General features: G+C 37.2%; 1 protein-coding gene across 3 annotated transcripts in view; it reads right to left on the bottom strand.

The window, feature by feature from the left end:
- Positions 1-16999, bottom strand: part of TENM2 (teneurin transmembrane protein 2) — a 545903-nt gene that overhangs the window by 164903 nt on the left and 364001 nt on the right. For all 3 annotated transcript variants that reach the window (XM_075056250.1, XM_075056251.1, XM_075056252.1), the window contains one exon: positions 8386-8624. In XM_075056250.1, coding sequence (XP_074912351.1) covers positions 8386-8624 — 239 coding nt within the window. The remainder of the gene's footprint in view (positions 1-8385; positions 8625-16999) is intronic.

The raw sequence follows: 16999 nt of genomic DNA, 5'->3' as shown, positions 1-16999 counted from the left end.
TGAATATTCCTTAAAGATTGTCTCTTTAGCACAGTTAAGTATTTTTTTTTTGTGTTTCTTTTCATGGCTTTCATAATAGTGTTGCAAGAGCTACATTAGCCACACTTACAAAATCCATGTCACATCTTTCAATCTGCTATTACCCCATTGAGCAACAGTTATATTCCTAAAGGCAAACATATACTTCTACACTTAAATGAATAAAATCCAGAAGCATGCTATGTGCAAAATAACAGAATGAGTTAACACAGCAGCACAGCAACAAATAATCAATATAAATGAATCCATAAATGATCAGCTGGTGATCTCAATGTAAATAGCTGCTATCAGAGCAATGTTTCCCTAGGAAGAAATGAGACATTTTACACTGATATTGAACACTGACTTTTCAGAAAGAATGCCCACAGGTTTATTTGATAGGTATCTCTGACTTAGCATTATATTAGCAAAATTTAATCTTCAATATCCCTTATGCTAAACCTTCCCTTGAAAAATGGTCTCATCTCAGTATGTTGGGCTAGGTTATAAAGCATGTCTCACTGAAGTATCTCAAAGCTTTTTCATCTTTTTCCCCCTGAATTCCTGCAAGACTTGTTTTGCATCTACTTATCTCTGCTATCTTTTTGCCCTGACAAGATTTCATACCTGTGATTCTGGGATTAAATCCTAGACTACTAAAAAAATTCATAATATTCAGTATTTGCACTGATGAAAGTGAGAATAGGCTCTGTTACATAGCCATTATGAAACCCAGGATATTTTCTAGTTTGTGCATAGTAGGACAATGACAGTGCATGTGAAGCACAGCATGTACGTCACAATTAAAAAAAAAACCAAAACAAAACAACCAAAAAACCCAAGCATCTCTGAGGAAGCCATTCTTTGAGGAAGCCATTCTTGCAGCTTTGAGTAGAAAAAGCCAAAACCTGTACTGTATAAAGAATAATTGTACTACTAAACTACTAATTTTAAACATTATCTCTCTAAAATTTCCAGGTTAGCCTTTGCTATCCTATGGCATCAGATTGCTCATTTTTGTGATACTAACCTCTACCACACCACATGTTTTGAGTAGTGCAGCATCACCTACTATAGCTAGCATCAGCTAGGCAGTTACATTACTTGACTCAAGTTCATGGCAATATGTTTTAACAGTTTCTGGGGAGCACTGCCAGCATCTATGAAAAATGTGTTCTCAGACCCATCCTAGATTGTGTTGTGCAATATGCATTAAAAAAAAACAACAAAAAAAGTGCCCCGCAAAACACAACCCCAATAACACACAAAAGAGAACATCCTCTTGGTCTTGGGTTTCTTGCCAAGGTTTTAGAGTACGTTTGTTCAACTTGGTAGCCAAGCAGAAAGGGTTTTCAATTTCAAATGCTAAGTTACAGAAAGGTTTAGTCTCACTCTAGTTTCAAGTGCTGAGGTTTACTGTATGAAAATCCTCAACAAAGACAAAAAGAATTGAACAGGCTGATAAGATTGCCCCTTCACACTGAAAGGCAGCTACTTCCATTACCTCCGAGATCTCTGCTAGGCAAAAAAATAGGTGCGTTGGCTTTTCTTGGAACAAATCTGTAGATCAAGCTTTTATTTTTGACTCAGGAAGAGCACAGGCAAACTATACCGGAGTAATTTCACATAAATATCCTCCTGTTCTTTGTGGCATTATGCATATGCAGCAACGGGAACATTTTGTCTCTAGGAAAATTGAAAATTGTCTCCTTCACCTAATGAATCTCTCACACCTTTGGACTGTGAAATAGGCCACTTGCTAGGCTAGAAAGCCACATCTAAAGCTCCTGGAGCCAGGCTCCATGATTTCCAGCACTAGTGCATAGTTTTCTTATGGAATGGGGCCACGTGCTTTTCTCTGAAAGGCTCAAAGTCTCTTTTCTCAGAGGTAGCATCAGACAAGCTTACTGAGCTACTATTACTCTCTTCTCTCTCAGATTGGCTGATAACAGTCAATAAGAATCACTGAATGTGTGACATTCAGAATATGACAGGCATATTCTAAAATTTAATTATTGCCCCTTAACTGACACCTATTTTCAATGCAAATTTAAGAACAGAACTTTCTGTCATCAGCTAATCTTGCAAGATGCAGAGCTCCCTTGGTTTACATTGATTTCAAGCAAATCTGATAGCAGTGATTGGCAGCCAGATGACCTCTGCCCCTCAGAGGTTCCATCTTTGCATGATTTTCTCTTTTTTCAGTCTTGGTTTCCAAAATGTCTAGCATATTTGATTTCAGCGAAGTCTGGACAAGACAAAGTCAGTGGTTTTCTGACTCTACAAGTGAAAAATAACAAATGCAACATAAAAAATCAAATGAAATGTAGGTTGCCATTCATCAGAAACAACTCGTAGAGATTAAAAAAATCAATTGATACATAAGATAGCCACTTGAGCAAACTGTTTTGATCAATCCTGATCTGTGGAATCAGGGTCAAAAAGACACTTGGACTTACGAATGGAAGAAATTACAAATATGAATGAACAAGAAACTTCACACGGGCACTCACATTAGCAAATACCTGACTCATCTGTGGGAATAAAATAATTCAAGTTGATATCAACACCTGAAGAATACAATTTTATGCAAACTGTGGTATGTACATATATTTGATACAGAGTAAAGATAAGACTTCTACTTCCAAGTCTAATTTTTTCAGAAAGTTGATAAATTTTATTCTCTGACTGTCACAGAAACAAATGAATACTTTTGTGGGTACAAGCGGGATAGCCAAATTAATTAACCATTTATTTGCCTATACATCTTTTATCCTTCAAACACCTACTATGATGCTTTCTAATAGCAAGAAATTTACCAAAATATTTGTTCTGTGCACAGCTATTTTTCAGGCTCTAATTTTAAATACCTATAGGGCATTAAAAAAAAAAGGACATTTTCATATGCTTAATTAAATTCCAGACCCTTTGGCAATTCAGCCCTTCCTATAGCACAGAAGTGAATATATTATTTTAAGTTTGTGCAGAAAACTGAAATTTATCTTAAACCTCATATATCTTTAAGGTCAAACAACACTGAAGAATAAATGAGTAATAACATTTTCATATGCAACATATGCACTAAAGATGTAGTGCAAGCATGCCATTCTCATAATTTCTTTCTGTCATTTTCCTTTTATTTTTCCTGTATCTTCTTGCACGATAGGAGTAGATAAGACAGCATCAATCCTCTAAAAGTTATCAGTATGATTCTCAAGATACTATTTTCAAGTGGAGCATCTTTAAACCCATTGTAGCTTTTAATTTCTGCAGGAAATAACAGTTCTATTTTTATTTTTTTTTAATCAAAGAAAAGCCTAAATACTTTAAATTACCACATTTGTAACGTACTGACATATTAGTGGTCAGATGTTCTTTGATGCTCAGAGTTAGATTGGCAGAAATCAGAGCAGTGTAGGACTTACAAAAATGTGGTATTTATGTTTGGCAGCAATTACTTTGTGAAAAACACAAGGCGACTCTCTTTTTCCTCTCCTTTTTTCCCCTCCAAGTTTGGCATGCATCTAAAGAGCTAAAAACTAATTTAACATGACAAATGCTTTCATCACTCCCTTAACCTCTGAAGTGAACACTGACAAAGACAATATGTGTGGTATATGCTTTCCTTTTGACACTTTATAAATTACTTTCTTGTAACTGGGTTTTACCACCAGTCCAATACCTTGAGGATGTCCTAATTTGAATGGCTAGTTCTACATTCTTCATATGTCACCCCAGCTTAATGGGAATAACTCCTGGGCTTTGTGAAATGACGTATGCCTCAGGATTGTAGGACAATTTTATTTACGTACTGCATGCTGGAAGTTACCGAAACGTTGTGCAACACTACCAACTTATACTCTGCACATTTACATCTGGCAGCTGAAGAAACAGGGAGAAGTGACAAACCTGGCTTTCAATAAGCAGAGAACATTTTGTATAACATGTAAGGACAAAGTTAACAGAAGTGAATTTTTCCTATTCTCTGCTATTAAAAATAGTATGACACTCAACCATAGAAACATCTTAAAATGCTTTTTTTCATGGAAACAATATGAAAATTTTTTGCCTCTGTATATTCCTTAAAAAAAACCCCACAAAACCAAAAAAAACAAAAAACCCAACAACAAACCAAAGTTGCTTGATTTATTTTCAACCTGGTGAATCTGACGGGTGTCAAAGTTTCTGCAGAAATTCTGTCAGGGTAAAGGAATTCAGGTATAGAACAGTGTATCTAAGATGGCAAACTGTACACATACAAAACCAAGCATATTTTGCACATACACATGCCATGTCACAGTAGACCAGCGGCAGACAAACCTGCAGGAATCTTTCCCAGACATTAGTCAGGATAAGTTTCAGAGGAAGATTTAGGAAAACTCAGATAATGATGGTACTGACTGGCCCATAAAGGAAGATTCTATCTAAATAGCCAAACTTCAATGGCATTTTATGATCTAAAGCATCAATCTATTGATCAATCTATCTTAAAAAGAAAATAAAAACCAAAGTTTCCTTCTAACAAGACACATTGTCATTATTTTGACAAATGTTTAACTTCTTAAAATCTCAGTAGTATCTTTATTTAGCACCCATTATGTAGTGTGGCAAAAAGTTCCAGATGTTATTATGCACTATAAATTTATTTTTTAAGCTTTAAACATACTGCCTTTTCATTTCATGAATTGTATTTTTATTTGTGTGTTATCGGAAAGGCAATAGGAATGCCTAAATAATTTTTAAAGTATTTATTATTTTCTATCTGTTACGATACTTTTTTTGCTTGTCTCTTTAAATTACTCCTCATTAGGAATTTTTTTTATGCCACCCATAATCTTTGGCAGTCCTCTGAAAGTCCCATGTTTAAATGTGTAGACAGCATGTTTTCAATGATCTATCCATATCAATTCCCCCATCTCTTTTATTATAGGACTATTAATTTAGAAATCCTGAAGACTATGAGAACTTCAAAGCATTCCTTCAATATAATATACCTCATATTTGCCAGCATTGCCTTTTTCATTTAGTCCTGATTAGCATTGATATGATTATCTTCACACAGCCTAGATATATTGACAAACCTAAGCAGCAGAACCATTTGCTGCAAATTTGGATGACTTTTTCCATAACTATTACTTTTAGCTAATGTAACCCCAGTATAACCTCTGCTATGGTAGAGAGCAAGAAATTTTCTTTGCCGAGATGTATGGCAGAAAAACATTATCAGCACATTTAAAGCCTCTCCTATGCTTGTAGTTCTGACAGCAAAATACGTCAAGAGGAGTTACTGCAATATGGAGTATAGCCCTTCATCCCGTGTGTCTTGGGGAACTTCACATCTTTCTTTCTCCTGAGACTGACAGCTCTCCTGGTAGATTAACAGCTCTCATTTTCCCACTGTCTCAATGATTAGAACAGAATTGTGATTTTGGCCTGATCTGAACATTATTCTGGTCACCCGTTTTGAAAACAGAAAAACATTTTTCCTCCTGACAGAGCAAGACAGAATTATTTTGTCTTCACAGCAGCTCAGGGATTAGTGGGTCAGGAGCTCCAAAAGAGCTGCAGAAGAGCAGGACAGTTGGTATTTTGCACTGCTGCTCTTTCCCCAGGAGAGAGGATATTTAGTTTCCCCAGGACTCAAGTTCTGCACATACCCAGGAGAAGGTAACCCTCCAGAGAACTGCAGAACAAGGAAAAATTCTTAAGTTGTTTGTTTCTTTTTTTTTTTTTTTTAAATAAGGAGATGATTTAGCACCTTAAGTACCAATCACTGTAAGTCATACTACTGGAGGACAGCAAGTCCCAGCAACTTGATGGGTGGATTAGTTTATAGCTGATGGTCTTATGCCTGCTCTTTGTCATGTGGAATGAATCCTACGAGTTTTTGCTAAGAGTGAGAGAATTAAATTAATGAATGGCCTAACTAAAGCACCCCCCTTTTACCTTTCTGTTGTTCACAAGCACCTAAGGCAATGCAACTTCTTTCTTGTTTTCTTTTCTTTTCTCTCTTTTCCGTCGCTTTAAATTATGATCACAGTGGAGCCATCAAATTTACCTGCAGGATTAATTGCAGCTATTTTCTGGTTTTGACAGCTGCTCTTCAATATACTTATTCTTTACTGTGTGTGGCATGAAGCTTGTCAGGTAACTTCTCATTATTTAATCCTTGAGCCAACATTCTCTTCCTAAAACCTGCTTTCTTGTGTTCACTAGCCAACTCTATTGCGCTCATCATTCTTTAGGCAGGAAAGAAGACCTCAAAAACTTCTGTCAAAACGGATCACTTATGTCATTACTTGAAACGATAGCTCATTCATCAATTATTAAGAGTCAACGCATTGCCTTACATTCGCTCTTGTCTTAGTATATGAAAGTGTAGAAAGCAATAACCATGTTGCAAAGCTTTGCTTTAGATTACAGTAACCTAAATACCAAGAAAAAATACATTTCATAATCCATCACTTCAAAGTTATGCACATGATTAAAATATTCAACTTGCAGTATATCATTTCCCATGTGCATAATCACTCAGAGAGCTGTTGTATGATAACTGTCAAGTTCAATAAATCACGTGCTTTCCAATCTTTTTATTTATGTATCAAACTAAGCCTGTTATTCTTCTGAGGTTTTCAACAGAAGAAATATAGAAAGATGGTTAGCTCTGTAGTATTGAATATGCTGGGATGTAGGCCTGGCCTAAAGAGACAGCAGCAATAAAGTAGCCAGTCAGCTCTCTCTTTACTACTGAATACATTAACTACATATGGAAGCTCATTAGTATGAAAAATGGGGTTTCCTTAGAAAACAATGTCTATCCTGTTGAGTCAGATTATATGGGATCCAAAAAAAAGAAAATAATTCTCTTCAAATGGAGAGAATAGGGAGAAAATTCAGTACATCTTTATAGGTCTTTTGAGCACTATATATGAGAATAGTTTCAGAGCTGAACTAAAAACCACATAGAATAGGTCTGGAAAGTATTAACAGAAAATATCGACAAGCTACCCTAATTTTGCCATTTACTTAGAGGAGCTAGAGAGTTTGTGCAGGACGTCATTGTCGCCAAGGTGTTGTTGAAGGCACTGTAAAAGGTACAAAATACACTGCTAGTGTGTGTAGATACTTAGAAAAACCTCCAAAACAACAGACAATGAGGGGGATACGGGGGGTGGGGGTGGGACACAACAGAATCAGAAATTAATTAAACTAAGAAAGACAAAATAACAGAAGCATGTTAAAAAAATCTCGACAGACCACAGAAGGAATTAGGACACGGTGTGGTCAGCATTAACATATTAATCACAGGGAATGAGCACAACATTTAGAGTTTCCTTTCTATATTTTTGCTTACAAAATACTAAGGATGTGTGGAATGTGGAAAATAACAGCACACAAAATGGAACTACCTATTTAGATATAACATCACCAGGAATTTAGGCATACAGATACAGATCAAGACTTATTAATCAAAATGATTTTGTGAGGTTTTTTTACCTAAAGGCAGCATGTGATGGTAATACTGAGTTGCTGGAATGTGTCCAGAGGAGGGCAACCAAGCTGGTGAGGGGCCTGGAGCACAAGTCTTACGAGGAGCAGCTGAGGGAACTGGGGCTGTTTAGTCTGGAGAAAAGGAGGCTGAGGGGAGACCTTATGGCTCTCTACAGCTACCTGAAAGGGGGTTGTACTGAGGTGGGTGCTGGTCTCTTCTGTCAGGTGGCTGGTGACAGGATGAGAGCAAATGGCCTCAAGTTGTGGCAGGGGAGGTTTAGGTTGGATATTAGGAAAAATTTCTTTACTGAAAGGGCTGTCAGACATTGGAATAGGCTGCCCAGGGAAGCGGTTGAGTCACCATCCCTGGAGACGTTCAAAAAGCGCGTAGACAAGGCACTTCAGAACATGGTTTAGTGGGCATGGTTGATAGCTAGACTCAAAGATCTTGAAGGTCTTTTCCAACCTAAATGATTCTATGATTCTATATTTGAATTCAAATGATAGTAGCTTCTGTCACTTATATGGATTCACCACCTAGCACCATTTTTTCCAAATATTTTTAAACATATGGTAGTACATAAAAAAATTATTATGTCACCCTCTGTTTGGACCATCTACGAGAGATGCACATCTGACACCTAAAGTTAACACTGCACATCAAGAATCCTGAATCGATTTCTTGCTTCTGCCGCTCTTATGACAGTGAGCAGGACTTCAGCATTTTAATTTTCCTCATTAATCAGTATAACGAATAATAATTTTCTTTGCTCATTAAGAACATGAATTTGTGAAACAGATTGACCATCCTTTTATCTGCTGAATTTTCATTTGCTGACATAGCTATGTGATTTGACAGAGAAAACACAGCCTTACCTATGAAATATGCTAGCAGGATGGCAAGCAGGACTGCAGCAGCAATTGCAGATAAAGCAGCACATTTCCAGCTACAATACTTGGAGGGTTTTTTCAGCTTGAATGCATTCCTGGAGAACGTATTTCTAGGTAACAGTCTGGGAGGTGGAGTATAAACTGTTCCTGAGGTCAACGGGTAACCAGGGGAAGAACTACTGAACAGCGGAGTAGTTCCAGAAGATGTCTTAAACAAGAAATGCCTGAAAAACATAAAATGGAACATAGTTGAAAATGGCAAGTCCTGTAGTTAAGAAAGAATATTTCCTATTCCATTCCAGCGGCCACAATGTGTTAAATTCAACTAAAAAAAAAAAGGATTTTGTATGAAGAAGTAAGGAGGTGAAAATTCTCAGTCTTTTTGCTACCAGAGCTTAACAATTGTCACTAGAACACAGTGTCAGGATATCTGCATAATCCTTTCTATAATTAGATGCAACTCGACCAGATACCAGGTAAAACACCACCATGACCGATGATGTGTCTTTGAGTACCAGTTGAGATTGCACCTGTAAGAAGTGCAAGTGCTAGTAACAAAGCTCATATTCAGAAGTGATGTCACTATCAATTCCTATTGGCCTGTGTTTGCTTAGGACAAAGCAAATAATTCCACTACAAAATACCTGTAACGTTTATTAGTATAACAGAACACTTCATGAGAAAACATCCTTTCTGAGTTCACGGGTTTACATGATTTCCCTGTGGAAGCTACTACCCAACAAGTATTAATCTAAGACAAAAAAATTATGAGTCTCATTAACACTCTCGGCAAAAGCTGCCAGCAAAAAACTTTAAGAACATATTGAGCAAAAACCATAGTCCTGTAAGAAAAGATCCTACCAGAATTAAAATTAACCATTATTTTTTTTAACGGTTCACAGGTTTGGTTTGAACAACTAATACAATCACCAAAAGCACACAACTCAGCAGAAAAAAAGAGGACTTAAGTGCCCATACATAAGTTAAGAAGAAAGTAAGGGACAAAATATACTACCTAACAAAATCTCAGAAAATGCTGCCAGCACATTCCAGATAGAGGAAATGGAGAAAGCAAACTAGAAGAGTGGCTTCTCTAGATTAACTTCTCACAGTCAGGAAGAACTGACTACAAGCATGTTCTCAGTAAATGATAAAAGAAGAAGCACAGATTAAAGGCAGTGGTCTTCAAGTAGGCCACTTGTTTGGATACAAAAGAGCTGTGAAGATTCCTTCCATACCCTATCCCTTCAGAGCGCTGAAAAACAAGTGCTTCTTGGAATCAATTAGAATGAAGATACTCAGTAATCTCCAAAATCAAAACCACAGCCTAAAATAACCCAAGTCTTACTTCTAATGTAAAAATGTTTAACATTTTTATTCAGATCAGAATCTAGTATGTCACTCTCAAACTACCTGTTAGAACTTCAAAATCAATTTCAGTCACTGCTTACTACAACAATGATTTGGAAGTTTGAAACTTAAATGTGTTTCCTAAGTGCATTTTCCAAGCCATCATCATGCATGTGCATACTTCCAAGCATAGAGTTTACTGGATACTTATTATACAGAATAATCAAAGAGATTTTAAAGAACATTAAAATATTTGTTTTGAAATGAAACCCAGTGCATCATAAATTGCATAGAATTTGCATACAGGTAGAAGACAGTAAAAGGAAGGCTGGCTAGGTTTCCCAGGTTTATGGCTAAACATTCACATTTGAAGACAGTTTCTGAAAATATGGTCTTTTTTTTAATGATGTCATTAATAAACTCTATTAATGAACATGTAAGATCACTTAGTTTGACACTGTCTTTGGTTTGGTTTTTTGTTGTTGTTTGTTTGTTTGTTTGTTTGTTTAAACACCAAGTGACCTTGTACATCCCTCATAACAGTGATAAAAATTCAGCTTGTTTCAGAAAATATTTCAGTCACCTAAGTTAGTGGTAGTATTGGTAGTAATCACTGTCATAAGTGGTTTTTTTGTGCTTTGGAGACACAGCAGAAGAAACTTCAGACACACAAGTACACAATCAGAAGTGGCTTTCAAAGCCTAACTATCTTAAGCAGATTAATTCGAGTGGGAGTGGTGGTGGAGGGTTTTTTTTGTTTGTTTTGTTTTTGTTTTTTTTTTAATGCAGTATTTGTAAAACAAAGAAAGAAGCAGAATAAAAAGGGAATATTCTAACCAGTTACTTAACAGAAACATTCTGTCATTTTTTTCAAATAAAGTTGCCCTTCTTTTTTTCCTTATCAGTAAGGCTCATTAGCTGTTAGAATTGCTTCTTTTCTGCACATTGTACAGATCTATGAGAAAACACAGTAAAGGCAAATGCTAAAAGGGTTTCCCCCCTCAAAATTACCTAGCCTTTTAAAGAAAAAACCCCACACCTTCTAGTTACAAAAAAGCAAGAAATAATGGAAGTCTGATTTCACGAACACTTCATTTTCAATGTTTCTTTACTTTGCAACAATTAAATTAGAATGACTGTTGGGAAAAGGATGTTATCAGGCTGGTTGTGTTACACTAGATCTATTGACACTTCTATTCCTTTTGTCTGGTTAAGACCTGATTACCACTTGTTAGCAGAAGCAGTTTTAGTCCTTTCTTCTTGCTCGCCAGTGTTGGGAACACAATGCAACTTCAGGATAGGAACTAGGGATTAAAGTGACGTGGAGCATGAGGAAAGAAGGAAGGACAGAAGGAAGAGACCTAGTGAGACAAAGGCAGATAGGAAGGCTCATCTCTCTCATTCAGGCTGACTCTGCATCTGCCTCAGACCAGGACCTCCTTCTCCTCCTAAACCCTCCTGGCATGAGCGGCCCTTTCAGGTTTGGACCTAAGGGTCTACAACAAAGAGTTCTTACAGTTCTTTTCTTTTTCCTGCCTAAAAGCAGATCTCACAGAATCAAACTGGAAATTGCAGTCCTTGGCATTGCCCTTATCTGAAATGTCAAGGTTTTTAAACCCAGGAATTCTATGTCCTCTTTAGCTGAGAAGGCAGCTACAGTACCAACAGAAATTTTAATATAAAGCATTGTTAAAGTAAACACAGCTATATAATGAAACTCTGCTCCCATTAAAATTGAATTAATGAATATCTAGATATGTTTTAATAGAACATGTCAATCATATACTGTTTCATGTAAGAAGAAAAAAAAGTAGAAGAAAAAAATAGTTCCACTGTGGTCCACTTTGATATACATAAAGTATATAAAGAAAACCAAAATACTCTTCCATGCAAACATGATCTTTATTATATCATTAAAACTGCTTAGAACTTGATTGAAGCAAAAAAGGACGATTGAAATAGATATGTGGAACGCTGTCATTCTCAAAGCAAAAAAGAAAAAATATCACTGGATAAATTCTGAATTCTGTCACACCTGTGGGTCCTACCCATGTATTTTGAAAGCTGAAAGCTTATTGTCACCATATGCGGATTTCTGACAAAGTGGCAACAATAAGAAGACAGCACACCATCTTAGAGTACAGAAATTCTGCCTTCAAAACTTTTAAAAGACATTTAACTAAAGATATGTTAAATATCCACCAAGCCATTTTGGAAAATGGGCACTGCATTCAGAAGCTGGAGACCTGATTAGCAGAGATACCTTAAGTTACAGTAAAGCACACCAGAAAGACTGAGAACATAATGGACAAAATACTAGGACCCCCAGAGTTTTAAGTCTGGATTCAGCTACTAATGGAAATAAATTGACTTGTCTCAACTCTATCCCTAAACCCAATGATCTATAGCTATATTTTTATGTGGGATTTGACATGCTCTGGTACAACCAATTGTCTGTGGGCCCAAGCTGCACAGAGAGAACATGAGCATTTATCAACATTAATTACAGTCTCACAGCGGTACGACTGGGAGGTATGTACAATGAGGCCTTATGAAAAGAAATAATCTTATTTGTACCCATTCACTTACATTCAAATACATTCCATATTAGAATTAAAAACCCTCTATATTCTCTGTCTTACCTGTTCACCTATCAAACATATTAAGAAAAACACATTTTCTACCTCACAATTAGCATTAGTAATTTGATTTAGAGCGGGACTAAATTTCTATTTTGAAAACATGGGAGTAAATTTGCTAAGTCTCAGCCCAGCCTCCCTAATTTCTGTGCATCACGAAGACATTCCTTTACTGGAAAACTACAAAATACAATTGTCAGTATACAACGATTCAGTAATTTAGGCAACCATGAAAGCTATCGAAAGAGCTTGCATGCTGCTCACAGAAAAAAAAAGTTAACCCTGTAGCTCGGTCAGTGCTCTCCTCTACCACTGTGCAGCTTTCTGGGCTGTAAAATGCCCCCCTCTTTGTTTTAAGCAGCGTGTGCTGCTGATGCGTTGGATCACAGATGGGGACCTCATCACTAACGCCAGGAGAAAGGTGACATTTATGAAAGTTGAGCTTGCAAGGGGACATTTGTCTACAGTTCTGTGGACTAATGGTAAATGGAAAAAGCTATATTTTGCTTTCTTCATTAATTCAGAGCTCTCTATAGCATTTATTTTCCCACAGGTCAAAAGGACCTCTGGTGTTCAGGGAACAGTGGTCTGACAGAGACTGTATTAACTTTCATATTCTTTGAGAGAACGATCTTTTTTTTTTCCCTCCTTTCTGGCCAGATTGTCATAGCAGCACACTGCAAGAACCAGTTGAGAAAAAAAAAGGGGTTTTGCAATGAAAACCTGTAATAGAAAGGAAGAATGAGATACTTTCTAACATAAATTGCTTCTTTCCCTCATACTATCCTAAGCTTATTCTGTATGAAAAAAGAAATAGAGAGTTGTAATGCTTAAATTGTCTTTTTCCATGAGTTTTAAATAGTAATTAATAAATAGAAAAGATACATACCAAGAAAACAGTAACAGCTCAATTTTGTGGTTCTAGGGGCTTCAAAAATATCTTCAAGCTATGGTAAAAATCATACCTGTCCATAATTTTGTTGGACATTTATTCTTAGCAGAAAAAAACAATGAAATATAGAATGTAACATGCTGTCTTTCATTGGAGAAAAAAACCCCTAATCTTCTGTAGTCTTCTAAGTCCTCCAAAAAAGTAGCCATGAGCCATTTTATGTCAGTGGAAGCCTCAAAGTGGCTGCCAAATTCATACAGTGAAGTTTTATGGCAGTTTTCTAACTTCCATACAAAAAGAAACCAAGATTGAAGAAAACTACAAGCTGTTCTTATGCCTTTTATGCTACAAAGAACTCTGAGTGTTAGACTGGTGCAAGCTTTGGTCACCTGTGAAAGGGTCTCTCAGTCTTTCCCCAGATGAGATTTTATTGCATGTTCTTGCTCTCTGGTTCTTGCAGAGAAACACAGGATTATCAACCAGGTTTACACGGCTGAGGACTCTCTGATGTGGTAAAACTGCACGGAAGTTTCTAGTCTTTTTAGTGTCTAGAACACAGGGACTTAGGTATTCTCCAAATGCACTAAAGTTAGCAATAAGGGTTTAAAATGTCATCTATATGTGTTTAAATTGTATAGTTACAAGAAATAGTTTCAATCACGTCAAATCTACAGACTAAACTCAGTAAAACAGATTTTTTTCAGTGGAAAGCTATTTAAAATACACACTTACATATACGAACCGGCCATTTTACACAAGTGTGCCTATGGGCACCCTCACACCCAACCGCCTGTTGCAAAGAGAGGACAGCCCTCATGACAACACACTATCTCAGTGGTTTTCAGCCTGCTGCAGATAGTCAATTTGTAACTAAGTGTGCACGGTGCAGGAACTAAGGACACTCTATCAGGCATGGAAACTAATTCAGAATGAACACATCAATAGCAATGGGACACTTCTATCCACTGTAATGTAACTCTGAGCCTTGCAGCAGCCACCCAGCTTCCAGCGCAGCTCTAATACCAGCTTTCCAGCTCTTGAAAGGTTCATGATTCCTTAAAGACTGGGCTCTTCATACCCCTGGGCAAAGTCTTCTAAAAAATGCAAAATGTAAAGCAGAGTGTCAGGGATGTTGCCTTCAGTACCAGACTAGCTCGTCACTGCCATCTCCACATTCTTAACAAAGACGCAGTTGGACACACAAAAGCAGAGTAATTGAAACCTGTCTGACAGGAAGGTAGGTGTTGTACAAAAAGGCAGGTGCCAGCCTTTGGGCACCCCGATCTGTCATATTATTAAACAAAAACAAATAGGCAATGTTCACAAAGCTGCAATTCAAAGCAGAGTAGGTAAAAAAAGGTCAAAACTTCTGTATTGTACCACAGCTGCTGCCTTAGCTCTGTACTGGATACCTTCTTACAGGACCAACTGCTTTTTATCTGGAAGATGTTGATTGAGGTACTGTTGGATAAACTTTTACAACCTTCGCTCTCTAATCCGGAGTGCTCTCCCGGGGCTCTCGCTGCTGTGTTCCAGGCCTAGCCCAACGGCATAGCCTTGGCTCAGGCTGCTCGGAGAGCTGTGACAAAGAGCTGCGAGAGAGTCTGTAGAAAGATAAGGTGAAAAATATGGAGAGGGGAAGGACTGCTGAGATGGGGATCCTTGGTAGCTCAAGAATTTGAGAGGGAGAACACCGACATGGAAAGGCGTAAAATCTGAAAGGGGAAAACCCAGGAAGGCTAGCAAGGTTATGTTGGGTCGAATGGTGGTGTTGGTGGAGCTGGTGGCACAAGGCAGCTTGGCAACCCCGGGGAGCGACAGGGGCCAGCCCTTACCTTCCTGACTGGTGCCTGCGCGGCCAGAAAAGATTCTCGGTGCCCTGCAACCGGTGGTGAGCACACTCACTCAGCCTGTCAGCTGAAATCCTGGTTAGCTTTTGTGTGAGTTAGCCAGTAAATAACTGCTTTGCCCTTTAAATTTATGCCTATCTTTCTCACACTATGGTTTATTCTCCAGGAAGGCAGCAATGAAACTGCTAGTTAACGCCTAGTAAAGAGTAACAGGAATAGCTACAGACATAATCACAAAAAATCAGTTACTTTGCATATGTACTTACATTAAATGGGAGCAGGATGAATAATGAAGATATAGGAAGATTTAAGCACCTCTGAATCAGCTCAAACTATAGAACCTTTCCCTTCTTACAAGGAAAAACTTGTGTCTTTTTTGCTGTGAAGTTCTGAGTAGTATGTTGCATAGTGCAGTCAAAGCAATGACATCCAATAATGCCTACATTTGTTTTTCTGTTAATGATGATAATGACAACAGTGTTTTGCATTTCAATAGGTCCATTCAATTTTAGCTTTCTACATCAATGAATGAATATAATTTCAAAACACTTCTATTTTAAAAAGCATACATGTAAGCTCTTCACTATCTCTTAATTCAACTACTCACTTAACAAGAAAAAAGTACTAACAGCAGTGCTATTTCAAGTCTGTAAATAGTAGACTACAAATAATAGAATAATAGCATAGAATAATAAACTCAAATCTCTCAAATAATTTTATCAGTCTACATGTAAACTTAAAAAATAGAAACCTAAATCACATAATTTGAGATTAATTTTTTTTAAAAATAAAACATTAACACCCTAAACATACCTGCCTCTTCCCGTACAGTCGCTCATGCTGCCTGTGCACTCTGCACAACCCAAAACTTAAAAACGCAAACCAACAAGATCATAAAAACATGCAATTATCTGCAATCTGTAAAAACTTCTTTGAGCTTATGTGTATGTGAGTGGGAGTATATCTAGATTGGTTTTCTGAACCATCATTCATTACGTAACCTGCTTTTGTAGTGTTTTCCTTCACCCTTTTTTCTCTCCTATCAGAGTCTACATTTGTTATGAAAACAATACTACAGTAGCCTGCTAAAAATGACCTTTCTACAATGTTTTTGGAATTCATCCAAGTACATGGCCCAAATGTGTGCAAAGTCCTTGGGGATGCTTTTGACTGTGCTTTACTCGACTCTTTAAAATGCTTTTGATTTTTAAATAGGTCTAGCCTCTATCTATGCAGATCCCATTTATTTGGAAAGTCCACAACCTTCCTGCAACCTTCACATGCAGGAACAAGAGAACAGAGGAGTCAGTTCTTGCCCGAGCCCTCAAACTCAGAGGACTAAACTGCTCTAGCATATATGCCTGTAGCCATATAGTTTAAGTGGTAAGAGAAAGCCATGTAAGACAAAGCAAAATTAGAGTGAAGAGTTATTTTACTGTTCCAAGTAGTTGTGTTACACCGAATATATCCTAGAAATTTGCATTAACAAAAGGAAAAGAAATTTCATTTCACTATTCTGTTCCAGAACATTTTGCATTATGTATAAAGATATCAAAATATTGAGACATCATTGAAAATAGGCAGACAATTGTGGAGAGCGGCTGTAACTTGGAACTTCTACACATTCAGAAACTTCAAGTTTACGTACTCAGTTCAGAAGTTCTGCAGCTGATCTTGACACCCTAGTGTGGTACAGCATCTGAATGCAGTATTAACAACATGTCAGATATTTTATTTCTTTCTTCAAAACAAAACAAACACTTAGCACTAAATCCCGCTCTTCATGTACTATTTTCTTGGCTTTTTTGCCAGGACTGCCATAGCCTATGCATAGCCACCGCGTACCACATTCATTCCTTCACTGCCTG

The sequence above is a fragment of the Buteo buteo genome, chromosome 24, assembly GCF_964188355.1.
Source record: "Buteo buteo chromosome 24, bButBut1.hap1.1, whole genome shotgun sequence".
NCBI classification, from domain to species: domain Eukaryota; kingdom Metazoa; phylum Chordata; class Aves; order Accipitriformes; family Accipitridae; genus Buteo; species Buteo buteo.
This window is presented reverse-complemented; position numbering and strand designations above follow the sequence as displayed.